Source organism: Cebus imitator, unplaced genomic scaffold (assembly GCF_001604975.1).
Source record: "Cebus imitator isolate Cc_AM_T3 unplaced genomic scaffold, Cebus_imitator-1.0 Scaffold9, whole genome shotgun sequence".
Taxonomy (NCBI): domain Eukaryota; kingdom Metazoa; phylum Chordata; class Mammalia; order Primates; family Cebidae; genus Cebus; species Cebus imitator.
Window position 1 is genome coordinate 11,475,502 of NW_016107324.1, and position 10,922 is coordinate 11,486,423.

At 46.6% G+C, this 10,922-nt stretch overlaps 1 protein-coding gene across 3 annotated transcripts in view; it reads left to right on the top strand.

The window, feature by feature from the left end:
- Positions 1 to 10,922, top strand: part of PATL2 (PAT1 homolog 2) — a 37,010-nt gene extending 26,088 nt beyond the window's left edge. For 2 of the 3 annotated variants that reach the window (XM_017545754.2, XM_037744618.1), the window contains 13 exons: positions 1,448 to 1,528; positions 2,245 to 2,387; positions 3,385 to 3,453; positions 3,681 to 3,822; positions 5,964 to 6,084; positions 6,184 to 6,281; positions 6,489 to 6,542; positions 6,638 to 6,771; positions 6,912 to 7,071; positions 7,570 to 7,710; positions 8,842 to 8,939; positions 10,109 to 10,258; positions 10,679 to 10,922. In XM_017545754.2, the coding sequence (XP_017401243.1) occupies positions 1,448 to 1,528; positions 2,245 to 2,387; positions 3,385 to 3,453; positions 3,681 to 3,822; positions 5,964 to 6,084; positions 6,184 to 6,281; positions 6,489 to 6,542; positions 6,638 to 6,771; positions 6,912 to 7,071; positions 7,570 to 7,710; positions 8,842 to 8,939; positions 10,109 to 10,258; positions 10,679 to 10,694 (1,407 nt within the window). In that variant the 3' untranslated portion in view covers positions 10,695 to 10,922. Of the gene's footprint in view, positions 1 to 80; positions 253 to 1,447; positions 1,529 to 2,244; positions 2,388 to 3,384; positions 3,454 to 3,680; positions 3,823 to 5,963; positions 6,085 to 6,183; positions 6,282 to 6,488; positions 6,543 to 6,637; positions 6,772 to 6,911; positions 7,072 to 7,569; positions 7,711 to 8,841; positions 8,940 to 10,108; positions 10,259 to 10,678 lie in introns of those variants that run through there. The other variant, XM_037744619.1, reaches the window with a different exon arrangement.

A 10,922-nucleotide genomic window follows, 5' to 3' on the forward strand; every position in this document is an offset into this window, starting at 1 on the left:
TGATCCACCCACCTCAGCCTCCCAAAGTGCTAGGATTACAGGCATGAGCCACCATGCCTGCCTCCACCCTTTTCTAAGACAGGTTCTGGATTAACACTTTATTTCTAAGCCTTGAGCCTGAGTTAGGGACTCTCTCCTTCCCTCTTACCTCCTGTCTCCTGCTTCATTTCTAATGCTGTTCTCACCTTAAAACCAGGTCCTAGCAGAGCTGTGCATCGCCCACAGGCGGTGGCCCTGCTACTGGCGCTAAAGGTGAGTCAACTTTGCCTGATACTGGGCCCCTCTGCCTTAGCAGTCCTTTCCCATAAGGTATTTGTTCCCTTGGATCCCATAACTAGTGGAGAGAGACAAGGACTCCCGTCTAGGTATGGAGTGACTCAGACCTTCCTTCAGCCTACTCCTAAGATACAGTAGTGCATGATTTCACTTTCTGCCATTTCAGTTACCCTTGGTCAACTATAGTCTGAAAATAGGCAAGTACAGTACAATAAGGTATTTTAAGAGAGACTACATTCACATAACTTTTATTACAGTATATTAATAATTGTTCTGTTTTTATTGTTGTTCCTTTCTTACTGTACCTAATTTATGAATAAAACTGGCTAGGTGCACTGGCTCATATCTGTAATCCCAGCACTTGAGGGTTGTTTGAGGCCAGGAGTTCCAGACCAGCCTGGACAACAGAGCAAGATCCTGTCTCTATAAAAAAAAAAAAAAAATCAAAAATTAGCCAGATATGGTAGCACATGCCTGTAGTCTCAGCTACTTAGGAGTCTGAGGGAGGAGGATGGCTTGAGCCCAGGAGTTTGAGATAAACTCAAAGTCTCAGTGAGCTGAGATTGCACCACTGCACTCCAGCCAGCCAGGGCAACAGAGCAATCCCAGCACTTGTAATCCCTCAAGTGCTGGGATTACAGAAAGGAGCCACTGTACGTAGCCAGTTTAATTTACAAATTAGGTACAATAAGAAATTAACAACAATAATAAAAATAGAACAATTATGACAATACACTGTAATAAAAGTTATGTGAATCAGCGGCAGTGATCTATGATTGTGCCACTGTATTCCAGCCTGGGTGACAGAGCAAGACCCTGACTCTAAAAAAAATGTTTTAAATATATAAACTATCATAGGTATGTACATATAAGAAAAAGCACTATACACAGGGTTAGTATTATCCAGTTACAGGCATCCCTTGGGGGTCTGGGGACATATCTCTGATGAGTAAGGGAAGATCACTGTACTAGTCTTATTACTCCCAGGAGAGGAAGAGGGATCCTGGTCCAGTTGACTTTGAATCTGAGGGAGAGCCAAGCTGCCACTACCCTGGGTGTTGGAATAGCTGGTCTTGCTGCTGCCTCCTCCCACCTCCTCAAAAACACAGGTAAATGTAGAAGACAGTATGGGGGCCCATTCGAGCCTGGTTTTTCCTCCCTCCTGTTCCAGAGAATTCTGCTCAGCTCCCCTGGAGTCAAGGCCCCTGGAGTGCTGGGAACGTCACCTGCCTCCTTGCACATTCCATGGCAGGTGAGTCTGCTGCAGTCTCCATACTGTGGGTAGTAAGGATTCCATCCATTGTGTTCAGTCTACCCTCAACCCTGGTCTGGAGTTAATGCACCCAAAGTGAGGTATGGTTGTGGTGTGCCCAACCAGGGGCGTGGATAGACACCTTAATACGTGGTACTGGGACAACTGGCCATTTGTATGAACAAGGGCAAACTAGATCCCTACTCCTGCCTTAGGCAATCTTTGAGCAGATGCCCAGCCCTTAGCTGGAAAGAGCATCTGCCCTTCAATTAACTGTGTAATGGGAACATGGCCTGGGATAGAGGAACTCAAGGACCACGAAATCCTGCAGGGTGAACTACAAGAAATTACAGCTCTGAGGAGGGCTTCAAGTGAGTCAGAAAAAGGCAAATGAGTACTGCCCCAGCAGCTGAAGACAAACAGCCCAAGAGAAGAGAGGAGAGTTAGAGGTGGTGACTTTCCAAATAGGAGGGAAAAGCACATGACCCCACATAGTCAGGGAATGAAGAGCTGCTTCCTAGTCAAGCCCTGTTGAAACAAGGGCAGGAACCACAGTCTGGTGCCCTCAAAGGTGTCTTGAGGGGCTCACAAGATGGCACGATGCTGGGTGAATTTCTTGACGGGAAAAGGCAGGAAAGGAACCGAGCCCTCGCAACAAAAGCAGCATTCTTTTGGTGAAGGTGGCGTTCTCCCAGACCTCTTAATTCCTCTCTCAGACCCTGGACTACCTGTCACCCATCCCTTTCTGGCCAACATTTCCCAGCGCCAGCTCTCCAGCACGGCACTTTGGACCTCAGCTGCCACCACCAGACCCATCTCTCTTCTGCAGCCTGCTGACCTCGTGGCCCGCTAGGTTCAGGTACTGGTTTGAGGTTCTCCATAGAGGTCCAAGGAGGTGCTGGCTGAGGAGGGGTGGGGGCCATGCCTACTAGTTGCCACAGGAAAACACAGAAATCTAGTAACAGAAGTCTGAGGTATAATCTAATTCCTTCTCCTTCACAAATGGAGCCCCACGGAGATTAAAAATTTATTTACCAACCTGGCCAACATGGTGAAACCCCATCTATACTAAAATACAAAAAAATTAGCTGGGCATGGTGGTGGGCGCCTATAGTCCCAGCTACTCAGGAGGCTGAGGCAGGAGAATCTCTTGAACTGGGAGGCAGAGGTTGCAGTGAGCCTAGATTGCAGCACTGTACTCCAGCCTAGCAACAGACTGAGACTCCGTCTCAAAATAAAAGACTTCTTTATTTAAAGCTGGGTGCTGTGGCTCATGCCTATAATCCCAGCACTATGGGAGGCAGAGGTGGGAGGATCACTTGAGGCCAGGAGTTTTAGACCAGCCTGGGCAACATGGTGAAACTCTGTCTCTACTCAAAAAAAGTAGCCAAGTGGCAGGCAGGCATCTGTAATCCCAGCTACTTGAGACTCTGAGGCAGGAGAATCACTTGAATCCGGAAGGCAGAGGTTGCAGTGAGCTGAGATCGTGCCACTGCACTCCAACCTGGGAACAGAGCAATACTCTGTCTCAATAAAAAATTAAAAATAAAAATTTGTGATCAGCTAGCATGATGGAACTGAGACTAGGATTCAGATCTCCTGACAACCAGGCCAAAAGGTTTTCTACTGTGCTAAGATTTCCTGCAGCCAAATTGCAGGAAAATAGATGTTGGAGGGGCTTGGGAGCCCTGCAGCTCTAAGACCATGATGTGCCATGTGGCTAACTTTGGGAAAGTACCTAAACAGATAAGATTAATTAGATGTCTACCTGAGCTGACCTGGGCTGAATGAATGTAGGGGACAGAGAACTGAGAGCTTCCTTCCACCCAGCTCAAGTTAACTTCTTGCCTTCTCAGTCATCTGACCCAGCTCCATCCTCAGCACCAAAGGATCCTGCAGCAGCAGCAGCATAGTCAAACACCAAGGTAAAGCCCAGACGAGGAGCAGGGTTAAGGGGAGCCCATCTGCATGCCCGGTCTCCCCTTGTGACCAGTCATTGCCCTCAAAGCTCCCATATGGTTAAAACTCTCACACTGTTGCCCACCTCTGTGCTTGCTCCATCCTTCCCAGAGAGCCCCACTTCTGCTCACTACACACTTTAAGAAGTGGCAGTGGTGGGTAAGTCTAAGGGGTTGTTCCTCCTGGCTTAAAGTCCCCCAGCCAAGAAGCCTTGGTCTCAGCAGCCAGATCCCTATGCTAACCTCATGACCAGAAAAGAGAAGGACTGGGTGATAAAAGTGCAGATGGTGCAGCTGCAGAGTGCAAAGCCCCACCTGGATGACTACTACTACCAGGTGAGCCCCACGGTGCTCTGCCCAGCCTCTGACCTTGGGTCAAATGCATATGGACTCCAGGGCCCCTCTGATCCTCTCTTTGGCTCATAGAGGTCATATCTGTTCAGGTGGGAGAGAGAATCACTACAGGATAGGGGCCATATTTCTAAAGTACACATCCCAAACTCATTTCTCTCTATCCTCCTAAATTGCAGCCAACTAAGATTATTTCCGGTTCCCCAAACACACTTAGGTTTTGTCTCCATTCTTGGCTAAGAATTTTTCCTGTTCACCCAGGAAATAATGGGCTTTCTCACCTCTGTACGCTTAGAAATGTCAGGGATGTTATAAATAGCGGGATTCAGTTTGTTTATCTGAACAAACGACAGCAGACACGTTGACTCGTTTTCCCTTGTTTCCTTCCTGCCTTTCTTTATGGGACAAGTCTTTGTCCACAAGTTTTTGAGTTATCTAGGCTGTTTCACTACCTCTATTTTTTTTTTTTTTTTTGAGAAAGAGTCTCCCTCTGCCATCCAGGCTGGAGTGCAGTGGCATGGTCTCGGCTCACTGCCACCTCTGCCTCCCGGGTTCAGGTGATTCTCCTGCCTCAAACTCCCAAGTAGCTGGGATTATAGGCATGCACTACCATAAGCAGCTAATTTTTGTATTTGTAGTAAAGATGGGATTTTACCATGTTGGCCAGGCTGGTCTTGAACTTCTGACCTCAAGCGATCCACCGGCCTCAGCCTCCCAAAGTGCTGAGATTACAGGCCTGAGCAACCACATCCGCCTGGCTGTTTCACTTTTACCACAGTATCTGTGAGCCTCCCATCCAGGGCCCCACCCTTGTCCCCTTCTCATTTACATTAGATATTTTTTCTTTCTTTGCACCAAGCTTCAAAAGCCCTCCTTTTCTGCCAGCATCACTGAAAATAGTTTTGTACTCTTGCCTTTTTGGCATTGCTTCTAAACAAAGGAGCCTTTTTCAATTCCTTTTTGGCTTGTCAGTGATTTCAGTTTAGGATTTCTCAACTTTAAGAAAATGTCAGAGCTGCTGAGCGAATCCACAGAAGCATAAAACTGGCCTAGAGGGCAACCAACAAACATATCCCTATGGCTAGTTCTGTGCTTCAAGCTCTGGATGCCCTTCATACCATCAGCTTCCTGATTTTTAAAAAGCAGAGATGAAGCCACAAGATTAAATGGGAGAGTGGAGAAGACAGGTGGTGTGCAGTGTGTGTGTACTAGGACATGAGGAATGTAGGAAGGTTGCAGATGATGGAACAGGCTTGCTCACTGGCTCTCCACTTTGCTCTCTGCCCTTTCATCAGACATGGTGGTGGTACCTAGTCTTTAGGTATCTGGTATGTGAATTCCAATATGGGTGATATGGGGCCCAGGGTGCTTACGACACTTTAGAATAACTGCAAGGAGGGCCTAAGGTACCAGCATGACTTCTGGAATGATACTATAGGAAAGAGTGTTTTTTTGTTTTTTTGTTTTTTTTTGAGACGGAGTTTCGCTCATGTTACCCAGGCTGGAGTGTAATGGCGCGATCTTGGCTCACCACAACCTCCGCCTCCTGGGTTCAGGCAATTCTCCTGCCTCAGCCTCCTGAGTAGCTGGGATTACAGGCACGTGCCACCATGCCCAGCTAATTTTTTGTATTTTTAGTAGAGACAGGGTTTCACCATGTTGACCAGGATGGTCTCGATCTCTTGACCTTGTGATCCACCCGCCTCGGCCTCCCAAAGTGCTGGGATTACAGGCTTGAGCCACCGCGCCCAGCCTGGAAAGAGTGTTAAGAGGCTGTACTTAGCTAGGCACAGTGGTTCATGCCTATAATCTCAGCACTTTGGGAGGCCAAGGCAGGCCAAATGCTTGAGTCCAGGAATTTAAGACCAGCCTGGGCAACATGGTGGCCCCAGCTACTGAGGAGGCTGAAGTGGGAGGATTGCTTGAGTCAAGGAGGTTGCAGCGAGCCAGAGATTTGTGCCATTGCACTCCAGCTGAGTAATAGAGGGAGACCCTGTCTCAAACAAAACTTACACACAAAAGCAAACAAACAAAAAAACTTAAAAGAGACTGCATGTGAGAAACTTAATTCTAAGTTCAAAAGATGAATATAGGGTGTTGTTTTTTCCTATTCCATGCATTCTCAGGAATATTACCAGAAGCTAGAGAAGAAGCAGGCAGATGAAGAGATACTTGGACGAAGAAACCGGGTTAAGTCCCTCAGGCTGGTAACGCCTTACATTCAGAAGGCAGAGGCTTATGAGTCAGGTAAGGTCAGGGCTGACCTGCTGACTTGGGCTGGGCATCTGGGTGGACAGAGCATGGGAGGGGGAGAGAAATGTGCCTCTCCTGACTCCTCTCATGCAGTGGTCCGAATCGAGGGTTCCCTGGGCCAGGTAGCTGTGTCGACATGTTTCAGCCCTCGCCGAGCTATTGATGCTGTACCTCATGGAACTCAAGAGCAGGTGGGAGCACTATCTTCCCAGACCTTTTTCTCTCCCCTATGGAAGAAGGGTCTAGAACACTTGTGTTTGAGTTAAGACTATGACCTAAGAGAGAAGAAGTGTGATCAAACTTTGTTTCTAGCCTTTACAGTTCAATCTCTAGCTAGTCAGAGGCCTGGGCTGGGGCTGTGGCAGTATGGCTGATAGCTGGTGACTCTTTTCTCCTAGGATATAGGAGTTGCAAGCAGTCAGAGGCTTGGGGTATTATACCGGATTGAGAAGGTGAGATATCAGTTCCTTAGAGACAAGTTCTGAAGTTACCTTTGAGAATGAGATATTACCCAAATTTACCTCTTTTTCCACCCTCAAATTCCCAGATGTTCCTTCAGTTACTAGAAATAGAGGAAGGCTACAAGGATAGGCCTCCACAGCCCTGCTTTTCTGAGAAGCAAAGCAACCAGGTTGAGAAGCTCTTCCAGACCTTAAAGACCCAGGAGCAGAACAACGTGGAGTGAGTGTGGGAGGGTTCCACCTCAGCCCAGGAAGGGAAGGAGCAGCAAAGACATTCGTCTTGCTTCTCCCTCTCCTTTCTGGCATGTAGCCCACTCCTCTATGCAGAGCTCTGGAAATGCTCTCCTCTCTCCCTTGTAGGGAGGCAGCAGATGGCTTCCTGCAGGTGCTCTCTGTGAGGAAGGGCAAGGCCCTGGTGGCCCGGCTGCTCCCCTTCCTGCCCCGGGATCAGGCTGTTACCATTCTATTGGCTATCACCCACCATCTGCCCCTCCTGATCCGGAGGGATGTGGCTGATCAGGTACTGTGGCATTGAGTGGAGAAGAGGATGGTCTCCTGAATAGGTTAGGGGCGTTCCTCCCCTTCAGTCCCCACATGCCCCAGAGATGCCAGAGAAAGTGCTGGGCACAGTGAGGGATGCTGGCCTGACCACCCGCAGGCAAGGAAGTTACAGAACAAACTACTATAGGAACAGTGAATCATCTTCAGGTACGACGAACAAAAAGAAACAGGTGTATGGTTGCACAGGTGTGAGTGTGCTGTGGAGGTTCGAGTAAAAGATTAGGAAGCCCTGATAAATGTTGAACCCCTATCTACTTTGCTTAGAGAAGGCATCCTAGGACAAGTGGGTACTGAAGGTGTCAGTGTTGGGGATGGAGAGTTATAGTGGTGATAAGCCTGGTAAGTAACCTCACCAGGAGGTACCAAAGGCAGAACAGCGAGGAAAGGGGCTGGAAGCAAGGTAAGGGGAGGTGAAGTTGTAGTGGAATTTGGGAGGTGCTTACTGATCTTCTTGCAGGCCCTACAAACGTTGTTCAAACCTCTGAGCAAGTGTATCAGTCACCTGACCCTCCATGAACTCCTCCAAGGACTTCAGGGGCTAATGCTGTTACCACCTGGCTCCTCAGAGCGGCCAGTCGCTGTGGTCCTTCAGAATCAGGTAACATGTCTAGGAGGCTTTTGTCTTTCCATAGATGGCTTTCAAGTTGGTATCACTGATAAGAGATAAGTTGGGCAACAGTTTCATTTCTCCACAAATCTTATCCTCTGCAATGTTTCTCAATTTCTAGTAAGCATAGGATCACCTGGCAAGCTTAGTAAACCCCACTCCTTGGTCCCACTCAGTCATTCATTGGGTCCGGTGTGGGGCCCATGCACCTTCTCTGCTTTTCTAGTAAGCTCCCTGATTGCTGCTGATGTGAGTCTCTAGATCATGTCTCCAAACTCGTGTGTACCTCTTTGAGTGGAAAAAAAAAAAAATTCTAAGCCCACGTGTTTACAAATCAAATACATGCAACACTAGTAATATTAGGCACATAATATTTTATTTTTATTTATTTTTTAGATAGTCTCGCTCTGTCACCCAGGCTGGAGTGCACTGGCATGATCTTGGCTCACTGTAACCTCCACCTCCCAGGTTCAAATGATTCTCATGCCTCAGCCTCCCAAGTAGCTGGGATTACAGGTGTATACCACCACACCCAGCTAATTTTTGTATTTTTAGCAGAGACATAGTTTCACCATGTTGGCCAGGCTGGTCTTGAACTCCTAACTTTAAGTGATCTGCCCACCTTGGCCTCCAAAAGTGCTGGGATTACAGGCATGAGCCACCATGCCTGGCCAATAGGTACATAATAAAAGATAGAAATTTTTAAAGAATGAGACTCTAGATGTCAAAGTTATGATGCTGTCTTCCAATATCACAGTGGATTATCTCGTATATGCCACACTGAAGGTCTTTGCTTAAAGTAGTGCCTCTTAAAGTGGGGTCCACAGAATACCTGCCCCAGATTCCTGGACGCATTCCCAATCTCCTGCTAGTCAAGCCGAGAATTATGCATTTAATCAGCTCTCCAAGAGTGTCTTTTGGACTGTTCAGAGCAGTGATTCCTATGGAAAGGTTACAGAGTTCTTTGGCTTACCAGTGTAAAACCTGACAGCCCTTGTGGGTATTTTGCGCTCCATCTCTAAATGTGAACCTGCCCTTTAGCTGGGAAGATAAGAGTCAGGAAAGCACCAAATACTGAGACTGAACTCATTTTGCCCTGGAATATATGTATGTCACTTGCAGTTTGGAATATCTTTGCTCTATGCCCTGATGAGTCATGGGGAGCAGCTGGTATCGCTGGATTCTTCCCTAGAGGAACCCAACACTGACCGTACAGCTTGGTAAGATCATAAAGGCCTTGTAAATACTACTTTGGTACCCCTGGGATGTGCAGACTGAGCCAGATGAAGTGTTTTCTGAGGCGTTTTCAAGTACTGAGGAGAAGGTTGGATACAGAAAGAAATAGCATCTTGTAGCTTTTTTTTTTTCTATAGTGCCCTAAAGTTTTGGTTTCTCCTGGGAGGCGGTATAGCACAGTACCTAAAGGGACAACCTTTAGAGTTTGGACTGGGTGCGGTGGCTCACACCTGTAATCCCAACACTTTGGGAGGCCAAGGCAGGCAGATCACCTGAGATCAGGTGTTTGAGACCAGCCTGGCAAACATGGTGAAATCCCGTCTCTACTAAAAATACAAAAATTAGCCGGGTGTGGTGGCAGGCACCTGTAATCCCAGCTACTTGGGAGGCTGAGGCAGGAGAATTGCTTGAACCCAGGAGGCAGAAGTTGTAGTGAGCAGAAATCAAGCCACCTGGGGAATAAGAACGAAACTTAATCTCAAAAAAAAAAAAAAAAAAACCCCAAAAAACCTCTTAGGTTTGAATTCTGGCAGTATCACATTATTAGCAATATATCTTTAGGGCAAATTCTTTCACTTCTCCTAGTTTGTTTCTTTATAAGCTACAGATGATGGTATTAACCCCTCAGAGTTCTTAAAATTAAATAAGAAGGGAAATGTGTAAAGCACTAAGCATTAGGCCGGGCGCGGTGGCTCACGCTTGTAATCCCAGCACTTTGGGATGCCGAGGCGGGTGGATCACGAGGTCAAGAGATCGAGACCATCCTGGTCAACATGGTGAAACCCCGTCTCTACTAAAAATGCAAAAAATTAGCTGGGCATGGTGGTGCGTGCCTGTAATCCCAGCTACTCAGGAGGCTGAGGCAGGAGAATTGCCTGAACCCAGAAGGCGGAGGTTGCGGTGAGCCGAGATTGTGCCATTGCACTCCAGCCTGGGTAACAAGAGGCAAACTCCGTCTCAAAAAAAAAAAAAAAAAAAAAAAAAAAGCACTAAGCATTGCTTGGCATGTACCAAATATGCAAATGTTACCTCTGAATTGCTACCTGGGGTGGGGGACAATGGCAGTAGCAATGGAAAGATAATGAGAAACCTTAGCCCTGAGTCTGTTTCCTAAGCAAATTTATTTGCTTATATTTGTATTTATGCTCTCTAGGACAGACATGGTGGTTCTGATTGCCTGGGAGATAGCCCAGATGCCTGCAGCCTCTCTGGCAGAACCTCTGGCTTTCCCTAGCAACCTACTTCCCCTGTTCTGTCACCAAGTGGACAAACAATTGGTTCAGCATCTGGAGGCCAGAATGAAGTAAGTAATAACAGAAACAAAGTCAAAGACCCTTGTTCAAGCCCAATCTATGTTCTGTTAGTTGCTTCACTACTTCCTTCTTTTAAATGATGAGAATAAAGGATCATGTAGAAGTAGTTCTACACACTGACATTTACTGAGTAACCAGTCTTGATCAAGTCTTCAGCCAAACCTTTTAATTTATTCCAGGAGCTTTTGTCATTTATAGTGCTAAGCTATTTGAAGGCAAGAATTAATTTCAGAACCTGAATTCATTCATTCAACAAATACTTGAGGAATGACTATTGCATGATATAAGCATGAATAGCATGGTCATCTCTGCCTCAGAATTATTGCTAGAAAGAACCAGATACTAATCAAATTATATAAATACTTGTAAAGTAGAATTGTGCTTATAGTTAACACCCGTTCTCTCTATAGGTTTGCCTGGATCTAGTGATCTGTTTGTTCTGGAATACATGTATCTTGGAAGTTGAATCATCAGACACTAGCTGCATAGACTATGTTTACAGGGATCCAGAGAGTCTGAAGACATTTCTTACATCTTTACATATTGGAGAACCCTTCCCCAAACATTTTCATATCCTTTCATCAAGAACCTAAATGATGTGCCTAAAAATAAGACATGGCATAGTAAGATAAAATTAAAGAGCTAAGAGAATGA